Source organism: Typopeltis vanoorti, chromosome 18 (genome assembly GCF_054136105.1).
Source record: "Typopeltis vanoorti isolate ZY-2024b chromosome 18, IOZ_Tvanoo_1.0, whole genome shotgun sequence".
Classification (NCBI taxonomy): domain Eukaryota; kingdom Metazoa; phylum Arthropoda; class Arachnida; order Uropygi; family Thelyphonidae; genus Typopeltis; species Typopeltis vanoorti.
This window is the reverse complement of record NC_143566.1, coordinates 93,220,537-93,245,078: the sequence shown is the minus strand read 5'-3', so window position 1 is coordinate 93,245,078 and position 24,542 is coordinate 93,220,537. Positions and strand designations below refer to the sequence as shown.

The 24,542-nt window shown below is 36.0% G+C and overlaps 1 protein-coding gene across 1 annotated transcript in view; it reads left to right on the top strand.

The window, feature by feature from the left end:
• The window catches only part of LOC150096939 (zinc finger homeobox protein 3-like), a 156,748-nt gene extending 133,069 nt beyond the window's left edge, over window positions 1-23,679 (top strand). The window contains exon 4 of the mRNA XM_090408098.1: window positions 22,925-23,679. Coding sequence (XP_090264224.1) covers window positions 22,925-23,679 — 755 coding nt within the window. The remainder of the gene's footprint in view (window positions 1-22,924) is intronic.
• Window positions 23,680-24,542: the final 863 nt, after the last annotated feature.

The following is a 24,542-nucleotide window of genomic DNA, read 5'->3' as shown; positions in this document are numbered from 1 at the left end:
CAAATAATGCTTTAGAGGAGGTCATAGTTAAACACAAATTTAACTATAACACAAGCAGAGAATCAGCGAGAGAGGAAATTTATTATAAAATACAAAAATGGTTAAATTCTGCTCGTACTTTTTGTACAAAAAATACATTCTTTTTTCATTTTTTTAACATTTAATATAGGTTCAGTTTAAGAAAATAGAAATGGTGTTTAATATATATTTAATAAAGAAAATAGTATACAATAAGGATATTAAATATCAATTATTATTTTGATATTAAAAAATATTAATACTAAATGACTATATTTTGATAATAAGGAATATAGCTTCTATATCATTAATTTCTAGATTGGTAGTAAGCACTTTATTCTTCATGGTTCTCCAGGATCGCATTGCAAAAGATATTAGGAATCTGTGTTTCAAGGAGTGTATCTTAGGCTGACAGTCTTGTTCATCAGTCAAAATAATTGTTCTTCCCTTATCTAAACAACATCATCAGAGAAATTTAGAATCATCAGAATAGAACTATTACTATTTGATGCGTTTCAAAAATTACATAAGAACCTTTTAGATTTGACACCTTTTTTTTTTCTTTTTTCTCATAGAATGTGTTGCAATTACCTTCAAAACAACTAAGGCTACGGAACCAGTGTATTATATGTATGAAGTGTGTGTGTTCCACGGCCAGTTTGTCGGATGAAAAACCCAATTTCCAGAAAGAAAGAATCTACCACTTATGTAATTAAGATTGGAGAACTCATGCCATCTGAAAAATCTTATAACCTTCCAGTCTTCGAATTTTCCATGAAAGGGCATATGTCACACTTCACGAATGTCAAAATAATATGTGAATAATAGTTATCACTTGTACACTGCGCAAAATTCTTTAGACGTTGTAAAGTTACATAAAACGATTTTCGTCATTAAAGTCTCTCTGTAAATAAATTCTACATGAATTCATACAGTATCGCTTACGAAAGCCCATAGCTATTTGTCTGTGGCCTTTCCTAGCCGATTATTCGTATAAACCATAAACCAAAACATACGTAAAGCACAACAACATGGAATCAGGCCTTTAGCAACATTAGAACTTTGCAACATTTACACCTAATGATAGTTCAATTTTAAAATCATTACAGTGCCAATTTTGAAATTATTACAGTGCCAGTAGTTACTAGCACTCTACCATAAACACTACAATCAGCTTATGTAACATAAAATAATTGTAATATCATGATACTTAAAATTTAAAGGTGTATTATAAATTTCTCAAATTTTGAAATTTAACAAAAAATAATTAAATAAAATTAAAGATTTTTATTATTATTATAAAAATAAACTAATTTTATTAAAATATTAAAAATTGATGTTCACACAATTCTTCAGGATCAAATGAACTACATACCAAACTTTTTTTTAAGGCAGATAATAATTTAAAGGCGATACATTCATCTTTATAAAAAAATTAAATCGGATAAAAATCGAATATATGTAGTAAGTTCTTTAAGACTTTATTTCTTTAATAACAGTCAACGTTCTGAGAAGTATACGAAGCATTTTCTAAAATATGAATCAAGTTCATTTCGAGAACTTCATTATAAATATTAAAATAAAGAGAGGTCGCTTTCCTATCTTAAAGCATTGTTGATTATTCATACAAGAAAAATTCAAATCAAATATAAACGCAGATTGAAATAAATATTCGAAGTTCATCTGCGCTAAATTACATAACCTTATTTAAAAAAAAAAAAAGGTAAATCTTCGAAATGTAGGAAATATTTAGAAAACCATTTAAACAATGCCTTATTAAAGAGAACACGACATCATCTGATTCGTTACTGAGTAGCGAATAGGTTATGCGCATAAATTATTAAATATATTTATAATAAATTGTTAACCACTAATAACAAATCATTAAAAAATAATATACTCGATTATTTGAAAGTTCTTTCTTGTATCAAAGGTAATTGCAGAGACACCGTTATCTTTCTCGATAAACTGAAATATATATTAAAACTAAATAATTTTACTGAATTATTTGTTATTCAATTTTGGTCGAAAAATAAAATGATGATACCAGAAAACATTTAACAAAACCAAATTTAATTTTATATAAAGTTCTAACAGTTAGCTGTTTTATTTTTCTTAAAAATAGCTTTTCATATGCATGAAGTCGAGGTTTATGCCTGTAATAAGATTCTATTTCTCGATATTAAGAAAACTATTCCAAACCGAAATTTGGTATTTATGCGAAGTGCAAAATTAGACATGAGAAAATGAGAATATTGCAAATGTCTTCTCATATGAAGTATTTTTATTTTATAACGTCTGATATAACTTATAGCATATTATTTTTGATGTTTCCTTTGTACGTTGCTGCCATAATTTTTTCCAGTTTTGTAGTTCATTTCCATTTTTAAGCAATACGCTAAATTAGAGCATTTCCGGTTGATGGGACAGTTTTGATGGAAGTTATTTAATTCCATTGCCGTATCAAGTAAGCGCTGCTGTGTTGAACTTCATATTTATTTCTGAAAATGACTCTGTTCGCTCAGACCACTTCATTTTCTGAGGCGGATCTTAATACTTGAATTGTTTTATAGAATGACTGGCCAACACTCCTAATTTGGATATTTTGTTACAATTGCCTGTGTTCAGAATTCGCTAATTTAGTCAGTGTTTACGATGCACATAGCACTGTTCATTTTGGAATTAAATCACCTGTATTATAAATTACAGTGTTGTATTAAATATTTAATTGACTAATTATTTAATGATTAAAAGAATGACAGACATTGAGACTATGAGATAGAATGGGCCTCCCGCATGAGTCCTAGGAATCCATAAAGAATCTACTTAATAATGATAATAATAATAACAAATCTAATTTAATATCTTTATTAATATAAGAACTCTCATATTTGTAGTCTATATTCTTTCATCAAATATTGTAACTGAAATCTCGGATCCTTAAGTTAACATCACTTTGTACAGTGTCTTGTATTTTGCTGATTTCACTCTTAATCCATATAGATTTATTCAACTGGCTTCTGACCATAGAAGCCTTACTTATTCCATTGATTTAGTTGAAATCTTCATTAAAACATCGCACTATACATAACCAAAAAGTATTAATTGTTCATTAGGTTTACACCATTGAGAATGTAGTTCATTTTTTCAGCTTTGTTGCCTATTTTCAAATTATTTATTTCAATTATGAAATTATGTAACTTTATTAAAAATTCGATTAAAATGTAGTTCATTTATTCAAGGGGGAGGAAAAAGAAATAATTCAGCTAAGAATGTGTGGTTTAACACCACTTGCTTTAATAATGTGTTTCATATAGATTATAATTAACACTAGACAGTATATACAGCTCCAACACCTTACCTTGGATTTAATAACAACAAAATATTCCTTGTATATCATTCTTTTCTAACTGCTGATTTATGATTTATAACTTATGTGAATAACTATTTTATAACTTACGTATATACGTATATATCGTTTTGTTTGAGTTACATTTGCACCTTAATGATTTAGTGTTTTCAACAAAACAAAACTTAAGAGATTCGTGTTATATTCCCTATATTTATCAACATATATGCAACCGATGATCCTTAATATACCTGAGTAAATCTATATCTAATCATATAAAATTAGTATAATTGTAGCATTTATTTAGAGTTCACTTGTTTTGTTACGTAACTTAGGGTTGATTACATAAATTCTAAAAATTATGAACCGAAAAGATAGTAATTCTGTTAATTCTTAGATTTTCTAAATCCTTCTATTAATTCTAATCTTGTTTTATGCATAAATTCTTAATATGTAAATTAAAAAGGCCTTGAATCCTATTTATTTATTACAACTAAAGGGGTGTCGGTAATTCTTGCCCATCTGTTTTTAGTCCAGAAAGACGGGCTTTGTTTATTTATTTTTTTCACGAAACAGGCAAACTGGCTAAAGGAAACATGCAATTTTAGAATAACGATAGCAAAATTCGTCCTGACTTTGTATTAGATGCATGCAAAGTACAATTGTTTCGCCGTGTAGACTGCTGAATTTGACATGTTAACTAAAGGATGAGGTTAGTTACCAAATTTGGAAAAATTGTTCGAAATGATTTCTTTCCATATGGATTTCTAATGCATACTATGAAAGGATTTATTATTATTATTATTATTATTATTATTATTATTATTATTATTATTATTATTATTATTATTATTATTATTTTGACTACGATAAGAATTTTTAGATGGAAAAGGATTTAAGGATTTTAAAGTGAGTGACCTGGTTATACTTTTGATGGTCACACCTCTTTATGTATCCAAATGTTTTTGGAAAATAGAATAAGCACAGTTCCGGAATTCTACATTAAAAAAAAAAAAAGACACTAGTTTCATTAAAATGAAGTGATTAGATCAGGTTTGAATTGTCTATTGTGTCAGAAACGATATTGCATTCGCGAATTAAGGTCTTATCATTTCGATTCCTATTTGAATAAAAAGAAAATGTAAAAGTAAAAGATATTAAAAAGCAACGTTATTTATCTATGCTATACTAATAAAAAACTCAGATATCCTTTTAAATTTACAGATGTATAGTTTTATCCAGCAATACACCTCTTTGGTTTGTATATACACGGGATATATTATTTTAACACGATCGTTTTAAAAATAAGGAGAGGGTAATGGATGGCAGTGCTGTAGCCAGTGAAGCTCTAACTGAGGCTCGGCTATTGCTGTTACCCTCCTGCCATGATCAGAGCTTTAATAATAGCTCAATAACACCTTATCCCTACACTGTCCTCTACAGATAACGGGGAAGATGAAAAGCATTCTTGCTTCGCCCCTTTAAGCCAGTCCTTATAAGGACTTTAAAAATAAGGCGGCAATGAAAAATGTCATTTTTAGGACTTCCAAGGTAACACATGACAATGCTGTAGCCAAAGAAGTTTTAACTGAGGCTCGGCTATTGCCGTTACCCAGCCATGACTACAGCTTTTAGCTCAACAACATTCCACCCACACAGATTTATTTCATTCAGATGATGGGATAAAGAGTCAAGGACTCAGCCCATCGTCCTGTTCTTTTAAGAACTTAAAAATAAGGCACTGGGGAATCAATCGACCGTGAGATGCGGTGATTGATTCATTCAATGCAATACCCTTGGAGGATAATGGATGGCAATGCTGTAGCCAATTAAGTGCTAACTGAGGCTCGGCTATTGCTGTTACCCTCTTGCCATGATCAGAGCTTTAATAGCTCATAACGGGGAAGATGAAAAGCATTTCTGCTTCGCCCCTTTAAGCCAGTTCTTATAAGGAATGAAGTGACGATAGCGATTCTACCCTTGGAGGGTAATGGATGGCAATGCTGTAGCCAATGAAGTTCTAACTGAGGCTTGGCTGTTGCTGTTACCCTCCTGCCATGATTAGAGCTTTAATAGCTCATTAACACCTTATCCCTACACTGTCCTCTACAGATAACGGGGAAGATGAAAAGCATTCTTGCTTCGCCCCTTTAAGCCAGTCCTTATAAGGATTATTTAAAAATAAAAATATAATGGATTGGAATTTTCGACAGTGAGATGCAGTGATTTACCCTTGGAGGATAACAATGTGGCAATGCTGTAGCCAAAGAAGTCCTAACTGAGGATCGGATATTGCTGTTACCCTCCTGCCATGATCAGAGCTTTAATAGCTCATTAACACCTTATCCCTACACTGTCCTCTACAGAGACATATTATAGAGGGAAGATGAAAAGCATTCTTGCTTCCCCCCTTTAAGCCAGTCCTTATATAAGTATAAGGACTTTAAAAATATAATCTCCTATAGCGATGCATAATCTAAATGCCCAATCAGGGCGAGCAAACTGCTCATAAATTTTACCCTCACTGTAACCGCAACACAGATAGCGGGGAATATGAAAAGCATCTTGCTTCACCCCTAAAGACATAAATGTCAGTTGTCAATGAAAAATATAATATAACGAATATAAATTTGTTAGTTTTTCTGACATTTTGATAAGATTATATAAGATAATATATATTATCTTATAATATCATAAACTAAATACTTTGCTATCATTATAGTTTTGAAAAAATTAAATAGTTTTATTTCTATAACCAAATTCCATAACTTTTTGGAACTCATTGGAATTCCCTATAGGAATTTTAGTAGCAAGAGCTACTAGACTATAGTTATCTATCTAGATTATATAATGCATTCACTTCATATATGTATATATATATATACCTATTGATCATGCGCTACTGACCTGGGAAGTGCTAAGTGTATGACTACCGTATTTTAGAAAATGTTAATTACTGAACTTCAAAGTAGTAGATTTTGACCGTCTGAGGAGAATACAATACTAGTTCGATTGCATGATACCTGTTTCTAGCTGGTATGGATATCGTGGTTGTGCATTGGAAGTATTGAAAAATACGTCAATGGTCCAATATCGAAATGAATGCGTTCCCCAGAGTTCAATGAATATTCAGAATGGGATGAACTGAATGAAATCTTATTAAACAAGCGTTTCCAAAGAAAAAGATGATGTGGAAGGAATATCGTGTGCATAAGGTAACGATAGTTATGCAAATTATAAGGTGCAGGCCAGAGTTGTACGGAAAACTGAATGTAAGTATGAAAAGAAACTGAATCTGCCAGCTAAAGACAACCATAAAGAATTCCATCGTTACCTTACAAGTAAAAAAGAAAGAATGAATGTGAAAGAATAACTTCAACTTGCGAGCTGCATATATTGGGAAGAAAATGTCCAATTAATGAGTGCTCACTTTGCTAAAAGCTATCAGTTTGGTGTATGCAACATAGAGCTCAATGCTGCCTCTACAGTGGATGAAGAAGCTTAATCAATAGCATATACAGCTATTGATTAAGCTGAATATGAATTCAGCAATAGGGATTGCTCGGATATCAAAACGGATGATGTCTAAAACATTGTTCAAATGAGGTTCTTACTTCTTATAGGTAGGAAGGTTTCATATACAGCCTCTGAGGCTGTTATGTATCCCAGCGCAGGGAAGATTTTATGAGAGTGGAAAGAATGTATGATAATTCTATTGCACAAGGGTTGTGGAAAGACTGATGGGTTAACTAGCGACTATCACTATTTCTGGAGTGGTAATGAAGATTTTGGAACAGTTGCTAAGAGATCACGTATAGAAATGGGTTGACAGAATCTAAAAAGATTATAACCTACTGGTTTGGATAAGAGCAGGAGAATGTAAGTCTGCAAGATTTAATGTGATCAGTGGTGCTCTCCCATTATTATTTAATCTTTACGTTAATGGCATTGAGGAGGATTTAACAGTAGACATAACTATTTGCTCATTATGCACATGAAGAATACATCTGACATGAAATGTATATAGAATGATTTGAATAAGCTAGAATTGTAAGCACGTGAAAAGTAAATGTAAAGTTATGCACTTTAGCATCATGAGATATCCAATAATGGCTGAATTATGCTAGAAGAAACTGACCAGGAGAGTGATCTTGGAGTTTTTAGTAGATAGAAAGATTTTGGGTGCCATATAGACTGCGAATCCAACTCAGAGGGTAATTGCAACGCTAAAAATAAGGAAGCCCGATCTAGTCCCTTAGTTTTCCGAGGTGATGTAAATTTCTCTGCAGAAGGTGCAAAGGAGAGTGACAAAGATGACATCGGGACTGTGGAATATAGATTATGAGGAGAGAGAGAGAGAGAGAGAGATTGAGAATTTGAAGACCAAACGCTAGAAAGTGGAGTTGCCTGCAAACTTCTTAAAGGGTCATAGAGGATACCAACAGATGGAATTTTTAGTTTTATGCAAGCTGAGAAGAGGACGAAAGACATCTATGGAAGTTGAGAATTAATGCAGTCAAGAAAGGGATGAAAACTAGATTTTTCTCTCGCAGAGTGACGAGTGACGAGAATGGTTTGCCTTTGGTGGTTCTGAAAGAAATATGAATGCATTCAAAAGAAGACATGAGTGATATGTAACCTGTCTCTATGATTCCGTGACTACCTGAAGCGCTCTTTAATATTACTATTACATTATTCACAGAATTGATACACAATCAAAACAAGATATCATTCAAACAACAATCTGACTGGTGATACAGAATGATTCAGATTCTACCCAAGAATCTAAGAATAGTCCGTCAGGTAGCGTCGTAAAATACGGACTGTTCCAAGTAATGCTGTTTTTTGTAGGTCATATGGGGTCACTTCGTTGATGTTTAATTGCTGTAAATAGTTGGACGGCTTCTTTGCAGTTGCACCAAGTGCATTGATAACTATTGGGATGACTTTGGTTTGTTTAAACCACAGCCGACCAACTTCGATTGCCAGATCTCGATATTTAGTCATTTTTTCCACTTCTTTGTTGTTAATGTTATCACTGGGTACTGCAATATCGATAATCCACACCTGTCGATGTTCGGTAATTGTGATGTCAGGTCTATTGCGTTCCAAATGCCGATCAGCTTGTATTCTGAAGTCCCATAAAATTTTTGCTGTTTCGTTTTCGAGTGCTGTCTCTATTTTATGCTACCACCAGTTATCAGATGTAGGAAAGCCATGTTTTTTTTTCATACATGCCATGAACTATTTTGGCCACTTGATCATGGCGGTATTTATAGTCAATTTGAGCTATCTTGCTGCAGGCACTGATTAGATGTTCTGCAGTCTCATCTTTCTGATTGCATAATCTGCATTTGCTGTTATTATTCATGTTCAAAAATTTTCCTTTGATTACATTAGTTTGTAATGCCTGTTCTTGAGCTGCTGGAATATATCCTTCTATTTCTTCTTCTTCTTATTATTATTGTTATATAATCATAATAAGAAAGTAGTTTTTTATTATAACTGACGTATGAAATACATGCCCTAATTTTTAAGGATTTTGCAAAAGCATTTGACAGGTTGCCACACGATAAATTGATTTTTAAATTGTAATGTATTTATTTAGATATCAGATTAATGGAATAGATTGGCATTAAGGAAAAGAAAAGTTACAACTGAGGTTCACGGGGTTCAGTAGAACTATCACCATTCAACAATATTTACACTGAACTGCAGGAAAATATTCAGTTGTTTGCGGATAATGTAGAGTTAGATTTGATTACTAGGCATAGTGTAATGTAATGGCTAAGTTGAACAAATTAATGAGGATAATGGTAGTTAATGTTAAGTGTAATGTTCTGACCTTTCGGATCCACAGATAATAGAATGAACACTCTTTCTTTTGGAGCTCTGCTAAAAAAGTCCAGGAAATATGGATTTTTGAACGATAATGAATAAAAATTTGAAATTCAAGGGATAAAAACAATTCAGAGGAATGTGCAATGCTAAGGACATTGATCAATGTGTCCGTTGATCCTGATCTGATCAGAACATATCCGGACTATTATACTCATATCTGTTCACCAAGATTTGGTGGGGAGTAAGAAACTTTAGAAAGGATGTAGAAGCTTCTTACAAAAATAACTTCAAGACTGCAGGCTGTTATCTAAAAGGGATAGATTGAAGCTGAATATACCATTAATCATTTTGTAGAGTTTGGTAGATGCAGTAGTGAATAAATTAATTCGAACATTCACATATTAAAGAAAAAAGAAATTTCACAAGAAAATAAGTACCAAAATTAATTAAACTCCAACTTTACCTAATAACTCATATGTGATCCTCTGTTCATAATAAGTTCATTAATTCCCCTAAGCATGGACTCTACCAACGTAGAACACATGTTTCTTATTTCTGCATCTCGAAACTATACTTTCATAATGAACTGTATTAAGTTATCCTTTGTATCACAATTTAGTATTCCTAGTCTCTTTTTCACTATGGCCCACAAAGTTTCTACTGGGTTAATGTCAGGAGAGTCACCTGGCCACTAAAGCAACTGGATATTGTGATTTTTGAGAAACTCTTTCACTTTTCTTGAAGGGTGGCACGAAGCGAGATTCAGTTGGTAGATGAGTTCTTTGCCTTTCTGATTCTGTGGGATCACTCTTTTCTCCAGTATTTTTATGCATTAGACACTTTCATCATACCGTGATGCACAAGTGATCCTGGACCGTCATGTGTAAAACAACCCCAGAACATCTTTTTAGCTGGGTGTTTAGGAGCTTGTTGAAGGCGAGATCCAGTTGGTAGATGAGTTCTTTGCCTTTCTGATTCTGTGGGATCACTCTTTTCTCCAGTATTTTTATGCATTAGACACTTTCATCATACCGTGATGCACAAGTGATCCTGGACCGTCATGTGTAAAACAACCCCAGAACATCTTTTTAGCTGGGTGTTTAGGAGCTTGTTGAAGGCGAGATCCAGTTGGTAGATGAGTTCTTTGCCTTTCTGATTCTGTGGGATCACTCTTTTCTCCAGTATTTTTATGCATTAGACACTTTCATCATACCGTGATGCACAAGTGATCCTGGACCGTCATGTGTAAAACAACCCCAGAACATCTTTTTAGCTGGGTGTTTAGGAGCTTGTTGAAGGTGAGCAGTCTTCTCAGCCGCTCATTTGCGAACATAGATAATATCTGCTCACCTTTGACAAAGAAATGGCTCTTATGATGATATAACCTTCTTCCACTTCTCAACAGTCCAATCTTTACCCTTTTGTCTATTGAAGTCGCTTTTTTCATAGCCTTCGTCAACAGTTGTTTCTTTTTTGGTCCGGGAGCAGTCCTCCCTCCTTCGAACAATCTTCGAAAGAGTGTCATGTCAGAAATATTAATCCCATTAGCTGCTAAGTCTGTATTTAAGTCTACAGCAGACAATCTTGGATTCATTTTGCTTTTCCTAACTAGTAAATAATTTCGAGTAAGTGTAGTTTTCCTTTTTCACCCACATTTTCTTTTACTGTCAGGAGAAAATATACCATTTTCCCTAAACCTTGTTAAAATCGCATTAACAGTTTGCAAACCAACACAGCACTCATTTGTCATTGAGTCATGGATGTGTGCTGAGAAAAAGTACATATTTTTGAACGCTTTCTTGGAGATGTATCCATTCCAAAGATACACAAAATGAATAAAACACTACAAATGTAAACTTGTTTACACTATTAAAAATGCACAATATTGTTAATAAGCATCGTAGACACAGTTAAAACATGCAGCACTCAACCAAAATAGTGAACTAAATCCAAAACCGAAATTAATAAACCGAAACCAAAACTGTCATGAACTGAAACAAAAACCAAACCAAAACCAAAAACTTGACAAAAATCAGTTGGTGTGAGTTGGGAGAAGGTTTGTTCGGATTAATTGGTTCGCTACTGTAGAAGACTGAGTGATATGAATGAGACGTTGAAACTGTCGAGAGATACTACTAAATGGATATAGGGGAAAATTTTTGAAATGAAAGAATTGCAAAAATCATTAAAGGTCACGGGAATGGCTAATAAAGAGTAGGAAGCGAGTAATTCACAATAATTCATTACTTGAATGCGCTGTGAATGTTCAGAAAGTGAATGACTTTGGTTAGTGTAATACCGAAATTGAAAGTATAGTGGACTTCCCATGATACGACAATATATTATATAGATATTTGTTATAATAATCAGTAGTGCAATCAAAATTTCTATCTTTATATATATATTTGCAGTGCATATAATTTGCATTTCTGCAATGAAGTATTTAAATTATTTCCAAATTTTAGTAAGAGATTTGTATACACGCAGAATAAAAACATTGTTGATATTTCTGTTCTATTTGGCAATTATGTTCATTATTCAAAGATTCCAACCCTTCTACATTCAGTTTCTTCTAGCCAGTGTTTAGTCCCAAAAGACAGAGGACTAATTGGACGTCAATTCTCCGAATCATGAGGCTTTACTGCCGCAATTCATCTCTAAGTGTAAGACTTGTTTTAATGTCATTCATTGTTTGTAATTACACCCGAGTTGCCGATGAAATCTGTCCCTGCCTTTCTTTTTGCATCCAAGTGCTGTGAGTTTATTAGCGTCCTTTGTTGGCAGCAGGAAAAACAAGGTCATGTTGGGTCTCAGCCACGACGCTTATTTCCCGTTGGACATCAATTATGTCGAAGGATTTGAGATTCGTGTTTTAATGGTGATTAAATAACGGTCTACACCAATCAGAACCCTTCCTCGATGTCTTGGTAATCCTCCGAAATTAGCAACATCCGCGTTCTCTTTTGCATAACTCAATTCTACTGTTCTCGAGAATGCGTCTTTTCTCCGTTACAAGCCTCATAGTGGTTATTAAATGTTTTATTTATTAGTTTTTTTGTACATGTCCTCTAACATACCAGCTAACCCTATTTCTTTGCAATGTAGAATATGCTGCATGTTGAATGAGCATACACTCCATGTAAATTCTGCTGCATTAAGAAAAATGCAACTTGTGATCCATCACTTTCTCGAAGGGAATTCGTATGGTACGATGAATCATTATTATATTATAAGAAATAAAAAATGCGGAGTTTTTTATATAATGCTTCTTACATACATGATTATATCTTTGTATTTATAAAATATGGAAAAACTAAATATTTTGAAATATTACTACTTGTTATTAATCAATTAAATAATTAATATAAAGTGATATAAAATTATATTATATTGTACATTTTAATTTTTAAAATTATAATACAAATAAAAATAAAAAAATATAATACAAATAAAAAAATACAAATAAAATAGCATTTCATTTTTTTAATAATAATAATAACTTAATGCACTTTTCTTCAAACTGAAACAAAGGTGGCGCTTACGTTACATGACTCAACAGAAATACAAATAAAATAGCATTTCAATTTTTTACATAATAATAACTTAATGCACTTTTCTTCAAACTGAAACAAAGGTGGCGCTTACACGTTACATGACTCAACAGAAATACAAGCGGTTTTCGTATTTACTGTGGAGCAGAAGACTATTGATTTTAAAATAAATAAGTAAATAATATTAGGTGACGATAAGATTTGGAAGTGTTTTCAGTGTGTATCTTAAGAACTGTAAGGTATGTGGTCGAATTATGCAATACAGTATTTAATAATAAATAGAAATTAAGGAATGAAATTGATTTGCCTGTATCATTTTCGGATTTATTATACCATTTTAAAAGTTTATTATTATTATTATTATTATTATTATTTGAAATAAAATTCTTCATTAAAATGATAAGTTTTATTATGATTATTAGTTTAAATTAGAATATTATGTAGCTAATAAGTAGTAGTAGTAGTAGTATAGATGATGAATTCTTGGATTACTTGAAAGCAATAATAATAATAACAACAACTTATTTTCCCAGTTATATTTAAGATTTATCGTCTTTTGAATAGATTAACTGTACGCAATGTTTGCGATGTTCTTTATTTTATTTTATTTTCTTTATTTTTTTTAACCTACCACTTCCGCAAGTTATTATTGCAAGCAACTGTTTTAGACATTTACTTAATCATAAAAAAATAATAAAAAAACTTGTAGTTGCCTTGAAATCATCCCTAAATGATATATATTTTTGGTAGGAAGAGTGTGACAGCACAACAAGAGGGATATCTAGATGAGCTTTGTTTCTAAAAAAAAAAAAAAAAAAGAGTTTTTTTTAGAAATAAAGCACTTAAAAATGCTTAAAATCATTACCAAATTCAACTAATCTTTTGAAAGCATTATATGTTCATTAGAAATCTGCACAATACAAAATCTAGTTATTAGTTTCAAAATTAAGATGGTGTATAATTATTTTGTAATTGTTGAAGTGTAAAGAAACAAAAATGGGTTTCTGGAAATTTTAAAGGGCCTCATAATTTTTAGCCTTAAAATTTTTTGCCCCTCTGCGAAGGGAAAGAGGGTTCCATAAATCGTCACGTGGTGGTTGTAAAGTTGTGTGTGTGCATGTGCATTTCGTTGTCTGTTTTGTATATGTTGGTGTGTACATTGAAAATGCCATAGTGTTAGAGAGAAGAAATTTTGGATATTATTGATGTGATTTTTTTTTGTCCAAGAGAGTTAATTTGTGTTAGCTTCATCACAATTTTAATGACTCTATTTAGAGTCTTTTCAAGCTATTGTAATATATTTTGAGTATGCCAATTTAAAAATTTCATCACTTATATAGTAGCTTCAAAACTTATGAATATGCTAATTCAAAATTAACTTATTATTGATAATCAATAAACAAAATTAATACGGAATTATAACATCCCATTTTGAGCAACATTTTAAACGCGTTATCACCAAAATCCCCATATTTATGTATATTTGCGTTATTTATATTAATGTCGGTGTGTATCTCTTCGTTCTTTAAGTACATTTTTATATCAGATTTCTCCAAATTTTAGCTATGCAAACTCTGTTGTTTGATTACTTCCCACAACTCATCTTCATGATTTCATTTGGTTTCAATATCACTGTTCTACTGTTATTTCTCTAGCATCTATTATTCTTTGAGTTAAGGGGGTTTCTTTTGCTCCCTCTGTATGATTGTTTCATCTGTATCTCATTCATTATTCATTTCCTAACTCGGCCTTTAATTAAATTGCGCGTCTGAAACAACATCCTGATACTTGCTGGACGGCTTGTGATCTTTGTGTCTTAAATATTTTCTTAGGTAGTCATTATGACTGAAAACAGAATGTCCCAATTGAATCTCTTAGTTGGTCATGTTATGAATACCCCAATCCAGCATATAACAATACGTAATATAATGATTACAAAGAATTACTCTTTTTCTCTCCCCTTACCTCTTTTTTGGGGGGGAGGGGGAGGGGGGGGGAACAGTTATCAATCTCTTTCTCAGCGCCCTCTGTTGTGTACATACCACTATTTGTGAAAAGATACGCAAATATATAGTTCTGTAACTTAAAAAGATGTGTATACAGAAATGTATACCTCTAATCAATTGTATGCTAACTTAATAGATGAAACTCTTATGTAGAAATAGACTGTTATATTATTATTTTCTCACTAAACTCTGTATTGGATAGAGTTGTAGAAGCCTATTCTTTTTATTGATGATTAATTATGATATGCAAAAAACTATATTCTTGTTTTGGCAATCGATTTTAGTGTGCCCTGTCCTAAGTATTTTTAATATTTAGCCTGTAAACACGAGGTTTTAGAATGGTTCACAATATATCTAGGTGATAACTCTCTTTAATACTCTGGAATAGACAGTAATAATCGCCCAGGGGGCGCATAAAGCGCAGTCATAAGTAACATCATAAGTAAACGATCGTTTTTCTACGATTGGGTACAATATGGATGAAAATAATACGAGAAAACCCGTCCACAGTTGTTTGATGTCAGGTAACATCGCATCTAACTACACGATCAACAGTAGATCCGAACAGGAAGTTCTGTTTCGCATATTACGCACGTACGAACAGCAGACTCGAGATTGTAACCTACAGCATTCAGGCTATATGTATGCATACAGTGTTTTGCCATTTGAAACTGATTTTTAAACTATTACCTTAAACACAATATATCGTACTTGAATAGACAGAGGATACGCTCCATCAGCATGGCTTTCATAGATCTAAATACAACTAAACTAAGTTAGGACTTCGAATACAGAAGAACAACGAAATATTACTTACTTTTGTTGCTGACATCTCTGGGATATGTAGAGAGAGAGAGAGAGAGAGAGAGGATAGTTCACACATACTGTTTCGTGTTACTGAACGAGGTCACCGGGGAGTCGGGGCTAGTGGGGTGAAGTGGAGGGAGGAGAGGAAATAAAGTCCACCTACCGGATGAAGGACGCAGGAGGGAGGACGAAGGATGCTTTGTGTTCTCGTGGAAGAGACAGAAGGGGGGGGGGGTCGTATTCAAGGATGTGACAACAGGTCCGTTTTTTTGTTTTGTTTTTCTGCGTGTAATATGCAATAAAATAATTGTACGACTTGTACACACAAGGTATTACCTTAAGATTTCTAGTGATGTCATAATATTACACTCCACCGATACCAATATTTGCACTCCCATATTATACCTCATTTGCTAGCCTTGACATTTACTTTATTAGAGATGTTTCCAATCAAGCATGTTGTATGCCGACTACCAAACAGAACCCATCATACAGCATGCATTATAAGCCTGCAATTCGTTCCTGTTATGATTTCCAGCTTACTGAGATGTCAAAATCTGCATCCGATCCCAAATATTGCTTCAGGAAAATATTATATCTAAGAATAGCTTCTCTTCCTTTCACGCATACACACAAATAATCTGTTTACGACGGATTTCGCATCTTCCATAAAGCAACTCTATATTTCATCGAACAATATTTGTTATTAATCTATTTCGTATGTGGTTCTTCTTTCTCTTTTACATACATTTCCTGCATTTTCTCACTATTTTTCGAATTTAAAAAACTTCTAATTCTTTTATAGATATCATAATTACACAGCGAAAAGTACATATTTTGCGAGAAATGTGTTGTACAAAGAAAATTTGATCAGGTAGCTATATTCATAACGTGAATGTGTAACTTTTTTAAAATGAAAATGCACGTACGAGGGATTGTAAAGTGGGTGTCATAAAATAAGTTCTTGATACCGTAATAAGGCAAAGATCATCCTGTGCCCCTGCTCTAGAAATCAGACATGGAGCTTTTACTGACCACATCAGGCCTTCATCATAAAGGTGGTGAAACTCACGGTTTGTAGATTGCAAACCAGAGACTCTATCCACCAGGCTGCAACTAAGACATTTCCGGTGTGAGAACAGAAGGAAAACATTTGCTGAAGTTATGTTTTGTTTGTGCATACGAGTTAACGAATTTCGTAGCAGTGATCTCAGTTAAAACATTATTTGAAAGCATCTTTCAGATCTCTCATCATATAAGTAAACTTTCACCAAAACAACTACTTGCTTTATTAGCATAACTGGTCGGTGATTTTCACACAAATTGCAACTTTGTGCAATGTTTTAATCATCTGGCAATATTTTTTGTCATCTGTGCAATATTTGCAATGTAAACTGACATCCTTGTGCTTGTCGACTAATCTCAAGGGAAGAAAGAGCGGAGTACGGGGTTCGGTATGGGGGAAGTGAAATATCCCTTCTGTAACTTTGTGCGACCCACCACAGTAATCCCCTACCCCGGCTGTGTGTCACACCAGCCGTTCCTGACACTACTGACCCAGTTTCCACTCCCGTTAAGCCGAATCCACGTGGCATGTGACAGGGTTTCATTGTTAAGAAATTAATAGCCCCCCAAACCCCCTTCGCCCACCTCCCCCGCTCGCTTTTTTTCCCCTGGTCGTGATTCATTCCTGAAGTCCTCGCACGCGTATAGAGAATCCTCTCTCCCTGTTTACCCTCTCTGTGTCCTACTTTACTCCCCACCCTGGGAGCTATGACTCACCCTTTCCTACGCTCCCCTCGGGCCCTCGGTTTTTTCGTTCATTGTCAGAACACCCCTGTCCAGGTCATAACTCATTTCCGTTTCGTACTCATCAGTGGCACGTGGCGCGTCTTTGTTTTAACAAGTCACGCTAGCATAGCTGTTCCTTCTAGACACTCACAAATTGATCCATCTGACCCTCAGCCCCCCCCTCCCCCCAAGTATCCATGAAGGAAACCGGACTAATATGCCGAGTATGAGCATCATCTAAAGAAGAACACAGAGAGAGAGAGAGTAAATATATATGTATCCCTCGCTTTTCAGCGATTGGATGTTCAGAGGTAGACAGATTGAATAGGTGATACCAATGCAGAGAATGATATAGGGAGATATAGAAATATCGAGAGATACTGCATGAATGAAAGATACGAAGGGTATAAGGGATTGTGTGTGTGTGTGTGTGTGTGTGTGTGTGTGTGTGTGTGTGTGTGTGTGTGTGTGTGTGTGTGTGTGTGTGTGTGTGTGTGAGAGAGAGAGAGAGAGAGAGAGAGACTTTTTCAGAATTATACTTCCATGTAATTCTTAGCTTCAAGTGACACCTACTGTTGTAGGTTCAGTATTAGTTGTAGGTATTTTGTCACCATGAAATGCAAGACTAGTGAATTGTGACGCTGTGAACTTTGGAAATCGACACACTTAGCAATCATTTGCTAGCAGCGCCGCCTACCCATCTCATTTGCAATATTCAAGATGTGTTCTATCCTAGTAATCAACAGATCGATCAAACCAGTTAGGGACGCGGCGAAAAAGAGGAAAAAAAAAAGCGAGTGATAAGAGCGATACAGCATTTAAGTCGTTTTGGCGAATGAATTTCCTTCTAATTTCATAGAGTCGGCCATAAATCATGACTCGAGACGTTCTGGTCTGTGTTTTATCACTGCCTTAAAAGTTCTTGAATGATGCGATAAGGAGATGTAGTTAGAGCAAGAAAGACGACAGTCTTAATAGTTAAGATCGATGGGCGAGAAGAATCATTTTGCACACTTGCCGACGACGAGCAGATGAAACCATCTTAGCCTCGCGAGGGAGCGAAAAGCCGACGTTGGTAAGTGACGAATCCGTCTTGTGTTCAAGTACACTCCTCGGCGGTGTCTTCTCCACACCATCCGTCCTCTTAATCCGGTTGGGAGCCGCTCACTGTACAGGAAACCAGATTTCCTGCGTCTTACAAAGGAACTGTCGCCCTAATCGGGGGTCTCCGTGCATTAACTTTTAGTGCACCACGTGGACTGTGATTGATGAAGATGTATTTGGACAGCTTCTCATTGAGGCTGTTGTTCTTCGGGGATTTCCGAAATCTCACTGCCGGATAATGACTCCATTAAACCACATTCTCTCATCTTCCAGTGACGTCCTGTCGCCCAAAAGGATGTTTGAAATTACTCGTAGCCACACTAGTCTTAAACGCACTGATCGAGAGTTGTAAGAGCGAACTCTTTGACCATTTGTGGAGTCATCTTCAATAGAAAAGATTTGTTCCTTTCCTCTCTCTACTAGGCGGAAAATTACATTCGCATACTGTCTTCCAAATGTGTCAGCGATTCCGTTGTTTCCCAGCTACGCGCGAACACACACACACACACACACACACACACACACACACACACACACACACACACACACACACACACACACACACACACACACACACACACACACACACACACACACACACACTCTCTCTCTCTCTCTCTCTCTCTCTCTCTCTCCTGTTCTCACTACTCTCCTCTCCGTCTATATTTCATTTTTCTTATCCTTATTCGTCCCCTCTGTAACTTTGTTTTCCCTGTTTCTTATATATATCCTTTAATTTTTTAATAACGTTTGTCTCGATATATTTCTGTGTTCCACATTCTTAAAAGATATTTTGTTCTGTAATATTTTTTCTATCTCATCTTCGCTCTCACCATCTTTTCTCCGCTCTCTCTCACTGCCTAAGAAGTATAAGAATACTAAAATTTTGAGAACATTTTTAACAGATTTCACTTGCATTTTTTTTACGGTTAGCCGAATGAACAGCTAATATAAAATCCTTCTCAATCGCAGCACCATTTGCGAAGATTTCCTCTTAGTGGCTCAGTTTAAAACACGAAGAATATTTGTATATATTACTGTTGCTATAATGATTGCCAATAACGCGCATTTTTATAAAGAAAAGTACTTATAATTAATAGAAAAATTCACCATCTCTCCCTCTCTCTTTAGAGAATGTCTGTTATCTAACGGCTCAACATTTCCATTTTCAATGACTCGAAATGGCTACTGTATAGCTTATAACACTACGTCACTAAAACTGACTAATCTTTTAACAATTCTTTTTTTTTTTTTTTTTTTTTGTAAAATTGCAGATTTTCTTGGAAACATTTCATGCCAACGAACTCTTCGGCGCTAATGCAGGTTATGAAGATAAACATAATCTAAAATGAGCGCACTTTACTGCATTGTGGGAAGTAACGTTTTGAACATCGCATTTTCGAGGTGAACTCCGAGCAATGATGGCTGTCTATGTGTTGATGGCTAATCACATAACCTGCCGTCTGGGGAGGAAGAAGCCTTTCTTGAGCACTGTGAGTTCTCTCCTCACCATCCAATTCACAGTTTTATATCTTGGCGCTATTACTGTTAATTGTATTATCTCCCCAGATTGCACCCTTCCAGTGGACTCATTGGCCAGAGATAACAGCAACGGATATACCAGTAAACGGGTATAATAGCCGATTAGCTATTTTTATACTTTGTTGTCCGAAGGCTGTTTCGGCTGTTACTTCCCCCCCGGATCTCCTTCCCCTCCCCCCCACTCCGTCACGAATGACTAAATAACGTTCCCTGGGAAAAAGAACTGTCACCATTAAGCGATGCTTCTACCAGGAGGCTGCAGAGCAAATGAGCACTTTTTCTCCTGCCTCCATCTGAACATTAAAGTCTGGATCGACCAGGCTGCTGTGAGGGCCAACCACTATTGATTGGCCCATTAAGGCACGGCGAGAGCAAAAAATTAAACGCCTTTTTTGTTAGACAAAAGAACTCAGAGAAATCCTCTGGCAATTATAAATCATCATTTGTGACGGTTGCCATGGCAACGAGCGATGCATAGTAATGTTTCAACATCAGTCGATTTTTTCCCCCGCTTTATGGAAATTACTGGGTCTGACCTTTCTGCAGCAGGGGTAGGAATGGAGCTGGATGTTAGACGCAAGAGAACGGAATAGCAAGATGAAGGGAGAACATCATCACGTCTTGTGCTCCTGCCGGAGACATTAAGATAATGATAGATGACAATAAACATGGAGCTTGGAGACGCGGGAACAAGAGAAAGAAAAAAGGGATCTGTCCTAGCAATAAACAATGTGGATGGGCATTTTAGGGGACTGACTTTGTTTTTAATTGATTGCATGGTAAACACCCCCAGAGAAAATAGGAGGCAGTGAGATTATGATCTTAAAATGAAGATGGAGATGAAAGGTGCAGGATGGGAGTAATTTGGAACGAGCAGACGAAGAGATAGAAGAGAAAAATTATCGCGCTATACAAATGGCTGCGTCCCGATTGCTTTCTGTCTTATGTGATGTAGAGGCAGGTCATTTCTACAGGCATCTGAATTTCCTAGGTAGGTGTAGCACTCCGCTGCACACTCTCATGAACAGAAATTCTGTTTTGCATTCACTGCTTGTCCTTTCCACGGACAACGGCGTTGTTATTAGCAGTCTACTCATTGCTCGAATGAAGCGAACACGCCGCAGGAAATTTATCTTCATCAAGACTGTTTCATGCAATAATTTCGCATTTTCCACTTGTTCATATCCGTTTTCAAAACGGATATGAACAAGTGGAAAACAGAGCGAAAAAGACAAGTTTTTGGGATTATTGACTTGTCGCAGTATTCAATAGGAAGCAGTTCAGTTTTTCATCCAATAGTTACATTGAAAAACTAAAAAGCAAGTTGAACACATAGATAATGTAACGCTAACTATCACAACGATAGTGCAACGCCAGCTAAAAAAGTAACAACAAAACATAATTATTACGCAATGAAGTATAGCATTAAATTTTGATGAAGCTAAATTTGGTCTCTTGCTTTCCATTTTGTGCACGAACTATTATCTCCGGTCGTCGGTAGCATTAACTAACATCTTATTACTTGGTATAACATCTAAATAACCCGTCGATACAAGAGCCTAACAGATTGCACTATTGTGACAATATATACCAGAACAAATAGCCTGTACTGTGAACTACTGTCAAATGTGCAATATTTTATTAAGGCTAAGATTTTATTTTTAGTGAAAACCTTTAAAAGATCAAATAGTCGGGTTGGATTGCTTGGAATTACAGCAGAAACAACTAAGGGGCAAGACAAACTTCTCGGGGACGAAAAGCCCAGATAAGACTTCGTTACTAACCTTCAGTTGACTCCTCCCACAGGCGTATGAGACCGGCTACTTCACCGTCTGTTAAAAGTCCTCATAAATTTTTTCGGATTGTAGAATGGGTCCGCCCCTAGTGTCGAGAGCAATGTCGTTACTGACTGAGTTACAGCGGCTGGACCCAATAGCGCAACTGCGTTCTGTCCAAGAATTAGCAACTCAGGCTGTGAGGCCAGTGTATTGTCTGTTAATTACGTATGTTCTAATGGCCAGTTTGCCTGCTTTGCGGGATGAAAAACTCTGCCACCTCCGTATGAGACCGGATATCTCACCTTCAGTTGAAAAGCCCTGATAGAGGTTCGGGATTCGAACCCAGGTCTTCCCAACCAAAGGACATCGTCGATGCCGACTTTAAGGGTTAGAGAATCTAGGTCCCCCGTTATCCCTAGAAATCATTAATTTTTCGAGTTTGCAGTTCTCCAGTATCCAGGGTGATAATTTCACAAGCTGATAGCTGTCCTACTTTCCTATTTTCAGCTTCAAAACCTGGTCGATTTTATATTTCTGTGATGATGTGAACTGAAACGCACTCTTATAGTATTTAAAATTCGTTACAAACATGTTAATTTCATTAGAATACTTTCTATATCGCTGCAAAGAAACGAATATTTTCTAGTTGCCTAAGATTATGAGACTGAGTTCAGCAATTGGGAAAAAATATTAACAGTAACATTACGTGGGACCAGTATGGGTTAAACGGAACTCATCAAGGAAAAAAAATTACGTTATGTGCAAATACTGAAGTTAATATAATGTAAATACAACCTATGAGGAATCATAGGCATGGGTGTGTATGTGGGATCAGATGCTTCATTAATATGTGCTGAAAATGTATCACATTTGCAGGGTTTAGCTCACTTTATTTTGTTGTAATAATTACCAATATTAAATGTAACTCTTGAGCAACGTATATGATCGATTTTAGCCATCAGCAAGTTACAAATATGATATTACGTTTCTAATAGTGTTAAATATCTGCTGATGCATTGAGAATGGAGATATTTTTGTGAAGAATTATTTGGATGTTAAATCTTTGGAAATAAATTCATAACAAACAGCATAATCTGTAGAAACGTTTGGCCTAATCATTGTGATCTTTATTTGCAGGTAATCCTCCCGGCAGCCTAATATACGACTCCAATTTGTATAGCACGCCTTTATCCTTGCTCCAACTGCCCCCATCCGCCCTTCCAGAAGTCACTTCCAAGCTCACCCAACCTGGAAACAGTTGCGCTCGATTCTCCCAGGACGGAAAATCCATCGGCGATCTTCGAAGCCAGATCCAGGAGTCGGACTTCCAGCAAGCCGCCGAGTCAGAAGTGGACGTCGGTTTCGTGTGCAAAAAGTGCCAGATGGTATATCCGGCTGAAGTTCTCTGCCTAAACCACCAGAGGGCTTCCTGCTTCTCTACTAAGGCCATCGGAGACATCAAGGCAATGCTGAAACTGGTTCAAAGGCACGTCGAATGTCGTGCCTGTCGAGAACGCTTCCCGACCCTGCTTGAGTTCAAGTTCCACTGCAATACCGAGCGACACGTGAAACGAGTGCAGAAGAAGCTGATGATGTTTCGGCCCGAGAGCATCGTACAGTCAACAGTTCCTCAGCAGTCGTCAATGTTGCCCACAGGTGTGCTCCCCAACACCACCCAGCCTGCCGCTCAGCAAGCGACCTCCGTCAGAAACGGACTGCCGGACGTGTCCTCTCTATTGTTCCCCTCTGCTCTGCAGCATGACTTTCGATCTGACGCTTCCATGAGGCTCAACATGGGACTTGCCACCCTGGATTCAATCGCTCCCGAGCCCAAGGCTGCCATGTGTTTCTCAGGGGACTCTTCCCTTAATGCAGATGCCAACAGGCTTTAGCGTCACCCACGGCAATAAACCGCGTCTCTTTCTCCCACTTTCTCTACCTCCAGAAAGCGCCCCCCTGTTTTATGAAGACAGAGTCTTTAAACCTTGTTACTTTTGTGTCCCGAGCTCACTGGGTGCTTTGTGCAGGTAGACAAGTACACCGATTGTGGTCCCGCCAGTAGGTGGCATTTTAACATCGGAGGTTTTTAAGGCTGTTCCTGGACACTCGAGGAGACGGGTAGCGACGAGGAATGTCGTTTTCCTTGTCACGAAGCAGACTCAAATCAACTTCTTCCTAAAGACTTTTTCAGCTGATGGTAGAGCACGTAGTTTCCTGTCCCTGTAGTGACGTCATCAGTATTACGTGGTGGTGCATGATGGTAATGTAGCAGTAGATCCCATCGCCTCGATGTAGCCACAGATCTCTATTCTTTGTTAGGACACCTTGAACGTACAATCATACAGTAGAGGAAATACACCACAAACCCAGACCAACTACCCAGGTTGATCCTTTGAGAGAGGCCAAGACTGGGTGGATGACTGTAGATAGAATTTACAGCTCCTTAAAATAAAAACCACGAGCCAAGCTCAAGGTATTCCTATCAACTTGGTTCATCTGGCCATGTTCCTATAAGGCTTGGCAAAGTTCCTGCTTTTTTCTACATCGAACACCGATTGGCGTATCGTCTCTGTGTCGTCTGTCTGTTAAAGATGATCTTCCTCCCCACATCCCCCCCTCCCATTATCCTCTAGAACGCGTACACGCGCGAGAAAGAAGAGATTAAACAAAATAAACTGTGTTTAGCCCGATGTTCCATATCTCAAATCATGTAGGTCACTCTGAGTGGCACCATAGCTTTATATCACAAGGGGGC